General features: G+C 39.0%; 1 protein-coding gene across 4 annotated transcripts; it reads left to right on the forward strand.

The window, feature by feature from the left end:
• Window positions 1-1,946: 1,946 nt before the first annotated feature.
• On the forward strand, window positions 1,947-16,424 carry BIVM (basic, immunoglobulin-like variable motif containing). 4 transcript variants are annotated; one of them, XM_040091459.1, is made up of 11 exons: window positions 1,947-2,006; window positions 3,043-3,643; window positions 4,572-4,698; window positions 5,610-5,705; window positions 5,803-5,907; window positions 7,682-7,776; window positions 8,953-9,085; window positions 11,322-11,393; window positions 12,239-12,322; window positions 13,905-14,001; window positions 14,955-16,424. In XM_040091459.1, the coding sequence occupies exons 2-11, from the start codon at window positions 3,154-3,156 to the stop codon at window positions 15,243-15,245; spliced, it is 1,590 nt and encodes a 529-aa protein (XP_039947393.1). In that variant the 5' UTR covers window positions 1,947-2,006; window positions 3,043-3,153; the 3' UTR covers window positions 15,246-16,424. The 4 variants fall into 4 exon arrangements, with proteins under 4 accessions (XP_039947393.1, XP_039947403.1, XP_039947398.1 ...); XM_040091464.2 differs by lacking the exon at window positions 1,947-2,006 and adding an exon at window positions 2,106-2,230; XM_040091467.2 differs by lacking the exon at window positions 1,947-2,006 and adding an exon at window positions 2,274-2,357.
• The last annotated feature ends 522 nt before the right edge of the window (window positions 16,425-16,946 follow it).

Here is a 16,946-nt window from a genome sequence, read left to right on the forward strand (position 1 = left end):
ATTTCCAGTCTAAAAATTCACACAGGTTCTACTGTATATCCATGACTCTTTTAGCTCCTCTCCTTTTCCAATTTCTACTCTCCTGATGTGTTTTTCAGGCAGAAATCACACTCCTCAGCTTATATTTTGCTGTATGAGAGAAGCCAGTCTCCTCTAGTGGAAGAGAATTTTAAAGATGTTTTTATTTTAAAAGAAATTTTATAGCTGTAGAATTCACAGATCATCCGTCCTCCTCTCAGCAAGATGACACTGACATATTAAAAAAAGCACAGCAGTGATGAAGTAAAGGTGACACACTTCCACCCTCCTGATGTTCTCTCCTCTAGCTTTTTTTCCCCCACATAAGTGCAGCTCAGGGAATGTGTGCAGAGATTTGGCACTATTTGTCAGCACCCAAACAAGTCATAAGATAAATCATGCAACTTAATTTTAGTCTTGGCTGGAAAAGCCAACATCTCTGCTATCCTAATGCCTATAATTTGGCTCAGATAAGCAAGCTTTGGAGGCAGAATTTTTTAATTATATCAAAGGCTGTTGGCCGACTAAAGCTCAACAGGCTTCCAGCTGGCAAAGGCGTAAGAGATGCTCTCCATTACAAGGGGCAGGTTGCCTGAGGATGAAGACACATAAACTACTGAATGTGATCTACGTCTTCTCATGTCCAGGAGATGGCGAACATGGCTATACCCACAACTGCTCGAACACTTTGGCAACTCAGCTCTTCCTAACCACTGAGAACTATCAAATAACACTAACAATTGAGGAGATATTAGATTTTGGTTATTTTCCATTAATTGAAGCACTTTTCACAGAAAGTATTGCTGGGAGTAGAGGTTCTGCGGACTGAGGGCACAGTGTCCTAATTGGCAGGAGTGAATCAGCAGGATATCTTTTATCATCATACAATTTTGATATTTTATTTAAAATTTTACAACGACTTTGTTATAAAATAAATCTGAATATTTAAAAAAAATAATTAATTTTACATATTTGTGGCAGTACCAGAACAGATCCACTTGTATGTTCAGTGTCACTATGTTTGCTCATGTTCACTGGAGTGAAGGATGAGATGACAAATATTGTCAGCAGTTCCAGACAGTGTTACCTGAAATAAACTTTTGTAACTTCATACAGTTTTACAGAAGCATTGCTGTTACACATGTTCTTACTACTGTCAGGGTAACCAAGAGAACCCTGGTGCATATAAAAGGTCTTCTGGTCCAAGCTCCCTGCCCAGGCAGGGGCAGCGCAGAACACGTTGCAAAGGGCTGCATCCAGACAGTTCTTCAGTATCTTCAGTGAGGGAGACTCCACAACCTCTCTGGGCAATCTGTTCCAATTCTTGGTCACCTGCACAGTAAAGAAGTTCATCCTCATACTCAGGTCAAATTTCCTGCGCATCAGTCTCTGCCCGTTACCCCTCGTCTTATTGCTCGGCACCCCCAAGCAGAACCTGGCTCCAACCTCTTGGCATCCTCCCTTCAATACTTGCAGGCATTGATGAGATCCCCTCTCAGCCGTCTCTTCTCGAGGCCGAGCAGGTTCGTCTCCCTCAGCCTGTTTCTCACTATTGGGCGCCGAGCCCCCACGATAACGCGCAGCCCGCCCCCGCCATCCCAGACCTGCTCCTCCCCTCCCTCCCCCGCCCGCCCGCGGGGCACCAGCGGGCGAGACCATGAGGGCGCGTATGGTGGGTGGGGAGGGCGGCCGAAGAGGGGCCACTCGCGGCGCCGAGGCGCAGCCGCGGCCCAGCCGGGAGGCGCTCGCCGCCGGTTCGTCTGAGGCACCGTCAGGGCCGCAACGGGAGCGTGGCCGCGGCCGCCGGGCAGCCCCGCGCCTCCCCCGTCCCCGTGCGGCGGCGGGAGTTGGTGCGGGCCGGCGGCGGAGGAGGCGGGGGGCGGCGGGGGCGCGCAGGTGAGCGCGCGGCTGTGTCTGCTTCCGGCGCGCCCGCGTCCCCGCTCCGCCGCGGCCGGGGAGGCGACGCCGGCGAGCCCCGCTCCGCGCAGGTAACACGGGCCGGGGGCAGCCCTGCCGCCCCGCCGCCGCTGCCCCTGGCAGGCGCCCAGGAGGGGAGCGAGCCCACGGTGGCGCGAGGCCCCTTCCCCCGGCCCGCCGCTGTTCACTCTGGAGCCGACTGGCGGCAGCGCGGGGGGAGGGGCGGGTGCTCGGCCGTGTCCTGCGCTCCGCCAAGCGGAATCCGGCCGGACTTGGGAGGCTGGAGGCTCTGCAGGTGCGGCCAGGGACAGGAGGAGGCTGTGGAGCGGAATTCCTGCCTCCCTCGCGCCAGGTTCCCATCTGCGGCGCGTGTCTGCAGTCGTGCGAGCTGCTGCGATGACAGATAACACACACGCTGTCAGGTTGCCCTTTAAAAATGATAGTTTAAAGCAAGCCAGCCAGCCGTCTAAATTTGTTTTTGGTAATTTTTAGCTGCCATAAACAAAACCTGCTTTTCTTTCTCACGTCCTGAAGAATAAGAGGCACGTAAAAATAAAGGGGAACCTTTAACAGCTATAGGAGGAAAGCACTGGAACAGACTGAGGGTGGTATTGTCAATTTACAATCGATAGAGGTTATAGTTACTGTAATTGTATGCTTGAACTTCACTTGCAGCAGAAGTTTGCAGGATTCAGCAGAATTAAGTGACCTTAAATTGCTGTATGGTGATTTCTTAATTTGTATAAATTATTCTGTACTCCACATTTACAGTGTGTCATGACTGTAAGGGATAGAAGAGAGCAACCACAACCAAGAACATGTAGAAAGGTTTTAATTTTTTTTTTTTTTCTTTAATTGTGTGCTGCTTTATGGGTGTAATTGCTTATTATGTCCTCATCATGATATCACTACAGCGTATGCTGTTGGCACTTTATGGTAGGAAGTGCTGCTTGTAGAGTTCTAGAGATGCTTAGAGAAAGACACCGTGTGTGTTGTGGTATCTTGAAGGATATTTCAGCTTTTATTGGCTATGAGTTCAAAGATGATAAGCTTTGTGTATATTTTATGTTGAATGAGACACCTGTACTAACTAACCATTTTTTTCAGGTACCTCACTGATACCTTGCAGAGGCAATGGAGGCAATGATGAAAGCTCTGTTGTAATTAAAACATAACGAAAAGCTATTCTTTGCTGTGCAGTACTCTCAGTATCATTCAATGCCTACTATTTCAGAAGATGAAAAAGAAAATGGTTCTGGAAATAATGGAAACACTGAAAACAGACCTGGGAAAGAATCCCCGGAAGCTTCTCTTCATGATGCCGTGAAGCCGTACTGCGTGTCGGACGCCTCCACTGCATCCTTGGTGTCTAGGGAAGATGGGCATTATCCATGGGGATGTCCTGTGACTCACACAAGAGAGAAGTTTTATACCATCTGCTCAGACTATGCTTTTTTAAACAGAGTAACATCTATTTGTAAAAGTCCAAGTGCTTCAGTTAGTGCCTGCCTGTCGAGCAGTGCTGCCTTAAACGTTGGAAGTAACACACCTAACTTACTCAGCGTTCAAACTGGTGCTTCAGAGATTATCTACGGTGAAGATGCTAACTTGGAAAGCCTGCCTGGCAATCTTGGAAAGCTTCCACTGGCATGGGAAATAGACAAATCGGAGTTCAATGGTGTGAACTCAAATCTGAAGAACAAAGCAGGTGAGGTGGTGAAGTTTTGATGTGAAAGGAAAAAGTTTCATGTTTCCAGTTTGTTTCTGAAGGCGGCTGGCCAGCACATGTGTCCCATGAGGAAGTGCTATAGAAGAGCCTGTACTTTTATTTCAAGGAGCCTGCTCATCGGGACAGAAGCAAGTGAGAGAGAGAAGCAGTGAAAATCAAGTATAACTGCCAGGGGAAATTGATTGAAAGCAAGGCTGACTTCTGCTTAATTGTGTAGTATTTGGGGTGGTTTCTGGTATCCCTCCCAGCCCTCCCTCTGTGTTATTGGAGTGGTTTTTTTTCTCTTGTTTGAGTAGGATCTAGTATATTATGCATCTGGATGTATAGCTTCAAAACAGGACAAAAATATTTCTGCTTTTGCATGTGGCCCAATTCTCCATTTTCTGCTGTCACAGTGGCTTATAAAAAGGAAAATACCTTGGGTATATATTATTATTAATGGATTTGCATAAAAGTTTTCATCATAAACTGTAGCTGGTTGCAAGGCATTCCAAATAATGAAATAAGCATTTCGTTATGTTCCCTGTGTACTTAATTTTAGGAGATGGGAGGTCCGTGTTGGTCTGAGAGTCTATTTCTGGGGTGGGTGATTTAATGCATTAGAATAATCAGATTGACTTATCTCTCTAAACAGTTGGGCGTGTCATCATTAATTCTGTTCATTATCTAAACACCATGTTGTTTACAGAGCTATTGGCAGCTTTACGAACCTGTTGACAATTTAGATTTTGTATTTGAGCTTTCTCCTTTTGGCGTTTGAGCTTTCTCCTAATGTTTAGTCCTAGTTTTCACTTACTAACACAAGCAGTGTCTCTATTTGAGCTGTATGCTATTACTAAAAGTATTTAAGAAGAAAGCTGTGAATGGCAGCCTAGACATTAATTTGATTCTGAAATTTGATTTGCAGGCAACATGAAGAAACAAGGGACAAAGAAAAAATCAGTGGATAAAAAAAGCAAACAATACAGGGAGTGTCCTCAGCGTTCAGCTCTTGAAGATGTGAAGGAGAGAAAAGTGTTGGACCTTCGGAGATGGTAGTGTTTATGAAGTTACGAAATTATGAACTACACTAACCATGTAGTTTCTCAGTAAACACTGTTGCTAGTTACCTGATTTCAAACTTCTCAATAATGTCTTTGTAATTTTTTTAGTAGAAACTTTAAGCATACACACATTGTCCTATGCATTCTCAAAGAAAAATTAGAGCTTCTCTCCCCTCTGTTGAAATTCTTAAAATATTTTTCTTTCTAAACATCTGTTTTACTTTCAGTAAAGGGAAAAACTTAGGTGGGGATTCATTACAGAACAAAATACAGGTTCAGTAGCATAGTCAGGCAAAAAGTAACCTTAAACATACCACTGATACGTTTTACTTCTGAATTTATTTTCTATTAGGAAATACTTGATCAGAATATGTCATTTCTATATAATTATTATTGTATTAATATAGCTCACTAAATTCAATTAGTTTAATGCATCTGTCTGGTTCTAACTTTCTGTGACACCAGAAAGTTAGAGTTAACCTTGAAAATCTGTGGCCCAGAATGACATTCATTAGTAAATTGGTAGAGATGCAGTTTGCCACAAGTGCACATGTTAGAAGAGACTGGATAAAACCATATGTTATATTAGTACAGAATCATATTTTCTGACAGGATGATTTGTACAGAACTCCCATGAGGCTGTTAGAAATTTAGCTGATTTATATGAAATAGGGTAGTGGCATCTGGCAAAGAAATTGGTTAACATATTTGCTTAATTTTTGTTTTTAAGGATACAGTTGTTTTGGGGTTTTTGTTTCCTTTTTTATTTTAATAGAGATGACATAAAAACATTCAGTATAATGTAGCACTTTAGTGACATAGTACACAAAAAAGTAGTTCAGGTTTGTCATAAACATGAGTCAAGATTGTGTTACTAATATGTTTGAGGTTTTTTGTTTAAGGTATTGTGTTAGCCGACCTCAATACAAGACTTCCTGTGGAATTTCATCCTTAGTGTCTTGCTGGAATTTCTTATATAGTACACTGGGAGCTGGAAGGTAAAGTCACACATAGACTGCTTTGCTTTGCCTCTACAGTGTAAAAAATATGTTTCTAATTGCAACACTCTTTTCTTTTTTTTTTTTTCTTTTTAAGTTTACCCCCCATCACTCAAGAAGAAGCCTTGCATATACTGGGCTTTCAGCCCCCATTTGAGGAGATAAGGTTTGGTCCCTTCACTGGAAATACAACTCTAATGAGGTATGTTTGGTACTTTTGATGCAACTAAGAGATAGAACCTTTAAAAATATGGTAGTAGTTAATTTATTTAAAAGCAAAGTGGCTGATGTGTTAATCCTCTTAAATTTTAGAATAATGGAGCATACCTGAGTACTCTGACAATGAAACTTCTTGAAGAGTAGTTTGCACTAGCCATTTTGAATGGTGTGATGTTGTTACACAGGTCAGCTCAATGTGAAATTCTGTTTGATTTTTGGTTCAGTTTGTGTATTGGTTGTATAATACTCTAATGAGTTTAGTCTCTTGGTTAGGAAACTTTCTCTTTACACTTTTCCTGTTTTTGAAAATGCATGTTAAATGCTTGCTAATATCACTGATACGACCTGAAAAGACAATCGATACACTATTAGATTAATGTAACATGTAATTTAAGAATTGAAAATGAGATAGTGCTGAATCTTTGGTGCAGTGGAGCTGTTGAGGAACAAAAACATGGGACTGGAGTCACAGAGATCTTTGAAATTTTTTATCACTTCTGCTCTGCTGTTTCCTGATATTTATAAGTTGGATCTAAATTCTTTGTACTTCTTCTTTTTTTTTTTTTTTTTTTTTTTTTTTGGTTTAAATGAAATAGACATTCTAGGATTTTACAGAGCCCAAAAACATACTGTACTAGAGTGCCGAACATTTTGACAGGGCTTTGGTGTGTTACACCCTGGTGAGATTAATAACTTTGGCAGTTTCTTGCTTTCTTCATGAGTTGCATTTGGCTGAATTTGGCATTTTTTTTAGGGCAATATATAGTGTTTGGCTGATCAGGATGGTGCTGGATTTGAAAACATGGCAGCAGTCTATTCTCCATCCAGCATACTGGCTAGATCATTGGAAAAGGTCGTGAAAATTTCCTCACCTGCTTTAGGAAATTTAGATCCAGGATTTGTGTTTCTTCAGGAGTATGTCAGGGTATAGCAACTCTTATGGACCAAGCTGACGTAATGTTCTGTCTCTTTGTGTCAACAGTCTATACAGACAAAAGTTAAACTCGTAATTCTTCTTTGATTTCCACTGCGAGCATCCTCTATGCAGCAGAGAAGTTACCCATCTTTTTGTTTTCTTATTTTTTACCTGCCTGGTCCAATAATTTTAAAGTACTTGGTAGATTGGGAAACAGGAGGGCTGGAAGCCAGCCCTGTTACCTAACATAGCTTTATGATTGAGGTATTAGCTTCAAACATGTGAATTTGAGTCTTCTAATGTGGAAAAATTGCTGGCCTGTCCTCAGTGTTGCAGTGAGGAGTTGCAGTATGAGGCTCCTGTATGCTCAGGCTTTATGAAGTTTAGGTGAGTGAAACCCAACAGGATAAGCAGAAAGTCTCACTTGAAGGGTCCCTTCTGGTGTCTTAGATTTCATTTAAGTACTCTACAAATCACGGTTGAAGTTTGGCACCTCAGAATTTGTGTGCCTTTCTAAAGGCTGAGTGATTGAACATTAGAGGTGACTGGGCTAAATACAATAGGACCAACATTTCACATCCAGGTCTGTGGTTATTATGGATCTATGTCAAGTCTGGAAAAGCAAAATGAAGGAAAAGGCTCTGTGTATTTACTTCTTTGTCTGGGATGTGTTAAGATTTGTATTGGGTGCCATAATCATCTACAATCTAAATATTAATGAGATAGCTATTTACTAGCACACGAAGACTTTTTTCCCTAAACTGTCAAGGCACAGGAGCAGTGTGAGGAAATGCATTTAATAACTCTTGAGTTACTACAGTCTTTGAGCTTATTGTTTCAGATGGTTTAGGCAAATAAATGATCACTTCCATATCAAGGGATGCTCCTACGTTCTGTATAAACCTCATGGGAAGAACAAGACAGCTGGAGAAACTGGTACGTAGCTAATCCTAAAGTATTCGTCTTACAATGTATAAACTGAAAAATCCTTCAGTGTGTAGCATTTGACAGGACAAAGTCTATAAGTAGTGCTTCCAGTCTGAGATAAGGTATCAGCCAGCTCCAAGCTGGCTGATTTTTCTGCTTTTACTTTTTCTCTTGTTTAGCTAAAATTTTAATTTATACTTTTATTATGATAAAATACAGTCCTTGCTGTATATTCTGCTGTAACAGAATTTGAATTTTAAGGTATCCAGACAAATACTGCATTTCCAGTTCTGCATTGGTGTGTGGGAAGATTTGTTTGCTGTCATCCATGGGGAGAACAAAAAGTATTAGTCCCTACTTAATGTTTTATACTTCTAAAAAGCCCAGTTTTAAAGGTAATGAACTTGCCTGTTTTGCCTGACTGTAGCTAACATCTCTCTCTAAAGTTAGGCGATTATTCTCAATTAGCTTATGAAGCTGCATTTTTGTCTATGTTTTAGGTGTGCTATTAAAAAATTTTACTTTCATGCAGAGTTTACTAGCCTTCAGTGTAGTCTGGGTAATTACTTTCTAACTGAAAGGTCCTTTAAAAGCACAAAATCACATTGAAAAGTTTTAGAGATTATTAAAATGGATTTTTTTTTTTTCGTGGTAACCCACTTGAAAACTGTTACATTTCAGTGCCTCTTCTAGTTCTCCTGAGACTGGGCACTGTGGTCACATCATAAACCGTTGCATGCCCCTGTGTGTTCATGAGACTACGAAGCTCCAAGAAGCTCATGATATCCAGATGTTTGATTGGTTTTAGTGGTTTTGGTAGTATCAATGTGTGTCACATCTGCTTAGGGCAGCTGGGTCTGCATTTTGTTGCAGTGTGTATTTTCTAGGTTAAGAGATACTTCTGGTTCTTTTTTAAATTTGATTTTGATCTGAACACAAAGCATATTTTATATTGCATTTCCCTGGCACCGACTGTGCAGCAGGTAGTATTTAATTTCCTGCCTGGTACAAAAAAGTAATTACTTCGATATCAAAAGTGTATTTTGTGTATATGCCTTTCAGGTCATGTCCTCCCACTTGTAAAGCAGTATATCTACTTTGTTGTCAAATAGGTCTTTTTTTTCTGCTGAATATGTTACTCAGGATCCAAAGGACCCTGGCCTGTAACCTGATCTTCCTTTGTAGCTGCAGGGGCCCTTGCAAAGCTGACGCGAGGACTGAAAGACGAATCAATGGCCTACATCTACCATTGCCAAAACCATTATTTTTGCCCAATTGGATTTGAAGCAACCCCCGTAAAAGCTAGTAAAGCCTATAGGTAAGATACTGTGTTTATGCTTATCTGTGTTTATGCTTATTTTAGTGGAATAAACATACAGAAAAATTTACTTTTTTACATTTTTTTTACTTTTTTTACATTTTTCTCCATAAATAACATTTCAGTTTACGTCATATAGGCATTTGTCTGAGTAGAAAAACACTACAAAGTGTGCTTTGAAAGGACTGACTTAAAATGAAATGCAGCTAAGCAGACAACATTGAGATAACTCAAAAGAGAAAACTGTAAGTGGTATTAAGAAATTGTTTGCTCAAAGACCTTCTAGCCAGATAGAGAGAAGTTAATTATTTTATTGAAGGGCAAATGAAGGTAACTAATCTGAAAAATGAAAACCTTTAAGGCTAAACAATAAAAAGCTAGCTAATTACGGGGAGAGTCTGTTCCTAGAGAGCTTGGAAGAGAAAGCAAAGTAAGTGTGAGTGTGTTGCAATTTTTCTTTATAAACTAGAAGCAAAGAGTCTACAGTGATATTAATCCTTCATGAGGTGGATGTGATGAAATTTATATTTAGAAACATGGTGTTTGTGTATGGCAGGAGCAGGGGTTGTGTAGGTATCACAGGATGGTGGTTATGTACCTTTTTTTGCATTAATGTTGACTAATAATGGTGATGGTAAACTCCAACTACTGGCATGTAAGGCATAGAAGAGTAAAGATATGTGAATGATTTGTTACCAGGAATTGGGAGTGAATGGGGAGACAAAAGCTAGAAGAGATATTTGGACTATGGCATTAGGTTTGGCTTTTTTAAACAATGCTTAAATGCTGGAGTACTTTTATAAGCTTAATATTCCAGTTGTTTTTGAATAAAAGTATAATAATGTATAATAATTTCAGAATTGTGAGTGACACTACTAGGATAATATAATGCAATAGTTGATATAGTTTTCAATTAAATACAGATTTGTAAAAAACGTTAATAGCATTAATATTCATATGGAATTTGGGGAGAATCTTGCATTAAACCCACAAATTTAAACCTTGAAAATACTAATTCTTGAGATATGTATTAGATTTTGTAAAGCATTTACCTTGCTCTACTCAGTGTGTAGTGCTATACGTAGTAGAGTACTCTATGCACGCTCTTGGGGAGAGTAGTTTGCTTTACCTCATTCAATGAATCACACTGAGCTGTTTTTCCTCTTTCAAAGTACTTGCAAACATGGTATGTATTAAAGGATTCTGTTGGACTTTCTCAATGTTCAGCCATTGGTCAGTATTTATTACTATTATCATGGAGCATAAGTAGCGAATCCCTGAGAAAATCAGTAGATGCCAGATTGGGGAATGAAGGTGAACTTCTGGTTATTTACTTGTTAAACAGTCTGACTTTGTTGAAGAGGTAGGGTCACATCAAGGAGTAGAGAATGCTAGCTTTGCTTTTGTAGTTCAGAATGGTCTTTGATTGGAGGTGATAAAGCATAATCATCTGAATCTAATTAGTTCCCAGTGTGAAGCTTATGATAGGGTTAATGAAAGCTTTTAATATAAGAACAAAAGAATACAGTTTTTTGCTGACACTGAGTTCACTGACTTGCCAGGTTTGTGAGAAGAGTGTAAAAAAATATGCCCCAAGTAGAAATCCAACACATCTGTCTACTTGAGTTTACTGAAATGTAAATCACTTACTTAATTAGTTAGGATGAATCTGCATTAGAAGACCAAAGAGGAAAAAAAAAAAATTACTCAATCAAAAATGCAGTCTGAGAAATAATATTGTCCAGTATGTGGAAACATAGCATGCCTCTTAACTAATTAAAATTTATATTGTTTAGTAAAATGAGTGAAAACAACACTTTCATTCTTTATCCATGGCTGAAATGGATTCTTAGTCACTAGTGATGTTATTTTTTAAGTCAATATTAGCATTCTTTCTTAACAATGCTCTTCTAACAATGTAACATGAATAATAAGTTCAAGAAGCTTTTTATAGCCTTAGTTTAGGCTGGATGTCAGACCAGAGGAGCATTCTGTTTTCTTTGTATTTTCTGATCCTACTGAGGTGAAAAAAAAAAGTTTCGTTTTCAGAAGCACTACCAATAGATTCTGGAGCAGTTCTTGTTTACCTGTTTTTGCACTCTACTTACAAAAGACAGCTTTTATTTAAAAATCAAGCCTGAAGCTTTCAGGTCCCAAAAGAAGTGGGTGGATAGGTTGCTAGTCTGAGCTTAGAGTCAGTTCTTAGGTCACCCACAGACTTCCTGTATGATCTTAGGTTGCTGGATTTGGACTCGGGAGACCTGGGTTCAGTTCCCAGTTCAACCACAGACTTCCAGTGTGACTTTAGGTAAGTCAATCTATCCTGTGTCTTGGTTTCCCATCTTTGCACTGATGGAATACATTGTTATTTTACAGAGACTTCTTTGTAAGTAAACAAACTGTTCCAAGCAATAAGGCCATATGCTGTCTAATACCCTAGGCAGAAAAATCTCAGGTTTTGTCACAGTTGAAACTGATGTAGTTTTTCCTGAGCAGTCACAGAGCAGTCCTGTGTATCTCGTCAGTTCTGCCCTAATACCTGTCAGAAATTTTTGTTGACAAAGTTACTGCAAGCTTTGAGCTTCTTGGGAGTTGATTGCAAAGCAGTATTAATTCAGAGGTTTGGATTTTAGTGTCTGATATTGGATGTTTAGAAGGAAGCATTTGAAGTTGCCAGTTTTGTTCTTACAGGTTACCTTACAGCTCTTAGTAACAACTTTCAGCTGAGGTAAGTTTAAAAATAGTGGAAAGGACTCTTTCATGACTGTAACACATCACAGATAGGGAGGAAGCTGTTTGTACCACTTCAGTTTGGCTTTCCACAACTCTTATTTCTGTTGTTTCCTATATATTTATATTTACATTGTGTGCCAGACTGTCTTTCATCCAAATAAAACTGCTTTTGGTGAAAATCTGTCTTCTTCTCAAAAAATGTGTAGTAGCATCCCCAAGGTTTGCTTTCGGGCCTTGTGAAACTTAACGTTCTCTGTATGCAATTGCAAGGATTGTAATACAGGAGCTGGTTTTTAGTTTGGCTGAGGAAACAATTTTAAATGTTAGAAAATTCTAAAAAGAACAAGAGACTGTTAATATCGCTTTTTCTTTTTAGTATGCACAATAAATCTTACTGGGATTGTATCTTCTATTGAACAGAGGTCGTGTCTTGCAGCAAGAAGTAGAGTATTGGATCTTAATTGGAGAGCCCAGCAGAAAGCATCCAACAATACACTGTAAAAGGTATGTTAGTTGGTAAGAATGTGAAACAGTGTTTTCTTTCAGTTTGTAGTTCTCTACTGGGAGTCAGCAAGTGACTTTTTAGTTCTTTTGAATGAATATATGTATGTGTATATAGATGTATCTAATAGAAAGAGATGCTGCTCCAGTGAGAAGCTTTGTGTTTTGACCTCAAGGCTGGCTCTGCAGTTTTATATCACCTGTCAGAACATATGTGGGGTGCTGAGAGCCAAAGCCCGTATCTTTTGTTTGGGTGTGACACAGCTCATATTAGTCAGGAAGAAAAGGCACCTAGCTGTTTATGGTCATGCCAGTTGTGACTTACAGACTGCATGGCCTTTGGAGTATTTTAACTGGAGCTGAGGACATCCACAGGCTGTGTCTGGGCTGTGCACAGGATATTCTGCTGCTGCTGAGATCTCCTAGCTCAGGTGCAGCCTGTACTCTGTTGTGTTGTTTGCTTATCTGTGCATTCAGACAGTACATTTATGATGAGATTTGACTCAAATAAAGTTGGTGTCTCAACTAGACATACAGACTAGGAGAACTAGAGGGTGCTATGTAGAAATATCATGGATTAGTTATATTTTGTAATTTTTTTTTTGTCAGTGATGTGACCTTGTCAATAACTGCAAATTCCTGGGTATTTTGGACTATGAGATTAGGTGCAACAAAATTAAAATCACATTATGCATCTGATTACTGAGAAATGGCATATCATAGGTTCCAAGGGTAGAACTTTGTTGTATGGTATAGCTACAAATGGCACAGGAAAAGGTTTCTGAATAGATAATAAAACCCTTTGTAATACTAATTATTATAAAAATAAATTGTTTGTGGAGACATTCTTCCTCTTGTTGCACTCCCGAGAGGTGGCAGAAAGCTCTGTGCTTAAGGAAAGGGGGCGAAGGTTGGAGTAGAAATGTGTTTTCTGAACTTGGAGGGTGGTGTTAGAGAGAAACAGGCAGTTAGACAGTGGTAGAAATGAAAAGGTGATGTGCAGGTTTAAAGAGGTCTGGATATGAAAATACTTGTTTCAGTTGGGCTGGAAGGAATTTTGAATCTTTGAAAAGCTGAGTGAATGGGGAGTGATTAAACTGATAGTTTAGAATTAAAAAAATGGAGGATTGAGTTATGATGAGAGCTATCTGGTAAAAGCACATTTACTGTGTGAAAGAAACCAAGGAACTGAACAAAATTATACCAAAGGGTAGGAGATGTTGAAATAAAAAAAAGGCTAATGTTTCTCCTTGCCTAAACCACACTTTTCTTCTTTCTTTCCCAAACTGATGAATTGGTAAGTGTAAGGAATCTAACTGTGACTCATGGTGCTCTTAATCATTTTGGAAGGTGTTTCCCAAGAATAGGACTAAACCTGTGAATTTTGATTAAAAGTGACGCTTTTACATCTAGATTGATGTCTCTAATACTGAGGCTTTTGTAACTGTACACATTCATTTATCTTTAAATCACTGATAAGACTGTTTAAAGCTACAGGTCTGTATTTGTGCGTATGCGTACGTGAGTATTCATGCTGCTGAGGTTTCATAAACATCTGCTGAGTAGTAATGATTTTTTTCTGTAGGTGGGCAGATATTGTCACTGACCTAAACACTCAAAATCCAGAATATCTAGATATTCGACACCTAGAGAGAGGATTGCAACATCGAAAAACAAAGAAGGTAAGGTAAACTCACTAAGGGAGGAAACTCATGGTAGGTTTTTGCGAACTTATACTTCAGCAGTGTAAGGTAACTTCATGAAAGGAATTTGTTCTGTTATGAAGTGTTGCTGCGGACAAAAGTATAGTGTGAGTTCTTGCATACCGAAGTCATTTAGATTTACTTGCTGGACAAGATTTAAATCATCAATAGCTTGGTATATACTAGGGTGAACCAGGATATCTGTTTATACAGATTGTATTTGGTCAGAATATTTAAGTTTATTGGCTTAAAATGTAACTGCATCAAGTACAGAAATGTTCTGCAGACAAATTACGGACCCTTTAAGGTATGACTCTCTAACAACATTTAAGTGGGAAAGAAAGTACAATCGAGTATGATCAGGCATAAAAGAAAGTGTGTCTCCCTTGTGTGGAGTTACTGTGAATGCATGTGGCTTTGTTTCCTATAGATAGGGCTGTATCTCATGGGTGGAGGATGTATTTGTGATTTGCAGATCGAAAGCCTGTGAGAAATAATAGACTGAAGAGATGATTTCAGATGTGAAGACCCTATGGAAGACTGTCAGCATGATCAGAATGGACCAAAACAGATAATTGCTGAGAAGGTAGCTAGAAAGTAAAGAAAGATTAGCAGAAGATAAGTGATACTAGCCCATGGAGGATAAAATGGATAGCTTAAAAAGATCAAAAAGACAAAAAAGAAAGCAATAATTGAATCTGGGAAACAATCAGAACTGATTGGTGCAAGTTGTATATTTCTGCATAAGATTTTGTGGTGGTTTGTTGTTTTTTTGTTTTTTTTTTTCTTGTTTGTATGTTGTGGCACTTCTTGTTTGTTTTCTTTTTGGAAGTATTGTGTTACTTGCCAAAATGTTGATGTCCAGTATATTTGTATGTTAGAAATGTGCCTGTGGTGTGTATTTAACAAAGGACGTTTTTTACTTTGCCTAGGTTGGAGGGAATCTTCATTGCATCATTGCCTTTCAGAGACTCAGCTGGCAAAGATTTGGTCCTTGGAATTTTCCATTTGGTAATGTTAGACAGAATAAACAATCCCAAACACAAGGACAAGGAATTTCCAAATCTGAGAGTGAAGATAATATATCTAAGAAACAACGTGGACGACTGGGTCGATCTTTCAGTGCTAGCTTTCATCAAGAATCTACGTGGAAGAAATCTAATCTTCGGGAGAGGAGGAACAGTGGGTATCAGAGTTATAATGATTATGATGGGAATGATTAAAATTAACTTTAGATGATAGAGTTGGTATATTAAAGTTAGTTTTAATCAAAGCATATTAGGGATTTATTAGTCCTAGAACACATAAGAATAGAAATTATGGTATAAGTTACAGCTTCATAATTATTAAACAAATATGTTGATATGGTTGCAATAGACGAGATCTGATGTATAAAGTGACAAATAAGCACAGATTATTGTAATTTTGCAATCAAAGGTGAATATGATAGCAAAATCAATCAGTTCTTTTGAAATAATTGTACTATGTTCTGATCAGTGAAAACAAAAGAGCAGGTTGAAATCAATGTTATAAACAGACTTAATTGAAAATGTTTATTGTTCAAAAGCATGAAAAATTATGGTAAGACGTGATAAAAAAGGGTTATTCTGCAAATGGTGTAAGGGTAAAAATAAATATTGTTTTTAGCACTTCATTTTAGTAAGGCTGCCCATATCTAGTGCAAATGAAAAAAAAGATCATGTAAGTTAGAAAACCTTGTTGGATTCACAAAGAGAATGTACATTCTCCATTTAATTCCCATTTGACTTCTGTCAGTCAGATAATCATATCTTGTCAAGCAGGTCTCAGTTTCTTTTCCCTTATCTGGTTGCCTGTTTTTGACTGTGAGGAAATGCCTGTTTGAGAATGGAACTTCTCTATCACTTTTGCTCTGTGGGTAAAGTGGCTGAATTCTTACCCTGGAGCCTCCTGAGAGCACGGACTCACTTAACACAAGCTTATGAAATTCAGTATTAAAAGCTGCATTTGCCATTAGCCAAATGAGCTAGCTGAACACTGTGTTCTGTTGGCAGTTCTTTTCCTTGTTTGGTCTTAAAATATCTGTCCTTTTTCTGCTGCTCTTTTCATTTTGTGTGAAGGGGATGCAAGTGCTGCAAACTGCTGGCAGCCCCGATGATATACCTCTCAGCCAGCACACAATTCAAGCTTTTTCTTTTTTTCTTTTTTTCTTTCCCTGGTAAATCCACTTGTTTGCCCAAACACATCTCAACAGTTGTATTGTTCTGTGTACAAATGTTCATACCTGCTCAAGGATTAATTTTTTGACATAAAAAGATTTGTCATGGAATGCAGGGGTTTTTGTAGGTTGCTGCTTTTGTTAACCAAAAATGGGAGAATTTTAAAAAGACTTTTGTTCATTCAATAAAATTGGTTTTCTATCTTGTCGTTTGCTTTTTATTTGTCTTGGAAACGATGGCCCTGCATTTAGTGAAGGTCTTCAGCAAAGTAGGTAAGCGACAGAACAGAGCTGCAACTACTGCTTAGCAAAGTAGGTAGGATCTCTTGGGTCATAAAAAAAGTGGTGCTCGGTGCAGCCACTGTGACTTCTACTATTTAATTTCTCAAATAATGACTGGAAAAAACCCATAGGTTTTGAAATTTTATTTTCCAGATGAGTTCTTTTCAGACCCCATTTTTGAAAGCTGAGTTTGGGCTGAGGGCTCAGCTTTGTTTAGAGTACTTGGGCTGTGTTCTTTGGGGGATTTAGGACTTACATAGCCAGAGTTAAATGTGTGTCTCATAGTTTTTGCTTAATTATGATAGTTGCACTGAGAAAAGGGTCTATCCTCTGATGGTAGCAGGCTGTTCTGCTTTATTAGGTTGGGATGAAATTCTGGTTTTCCAAATTTGTTTTGCTCTTGGGTTGGATGGAGGCTGTCACATTTCATCCACAGAGTACACAG

The sequence above is a fragment of the Hirundo rustica genome, chromosome 2, assembly GCF_015227805.2.
Source record: "Hirundo rustica isolate bHirRus1 chromosome 2, bHirRus1.pri.v3, whole genome shotgun sequence".
In the NCBI taxonomy this organism is placed as follows: Eukaryota; Metazoa; Chordata; class Aves; order Passeriformes; family Hirundinidae; genus Hirundo; species Hirundo rustica.

Coding starts and splice junctions, on each gene's coding strand:
- BIVM (XM_040091459.1), top strand. CDS start 3,154: ATGCCTACTATTTCAGAAGATGAAAAAGAAAATGGTTCTGGAAATAAT. Junction 4,699..5,609: donor GTGTTGGACCTTCGGAGATG/GTAGTGTTTATG, acceptor TTTTTGTTTAAG/GTATTGTGTTAGCCGACCTC. Junction 14,002..14,954: donor AACATCGAAAAACAAAGAAG/GTAAGGTAAACT, acceptor TACTTTGCCTAG/GTTGGAGGGAATCTTCATTG.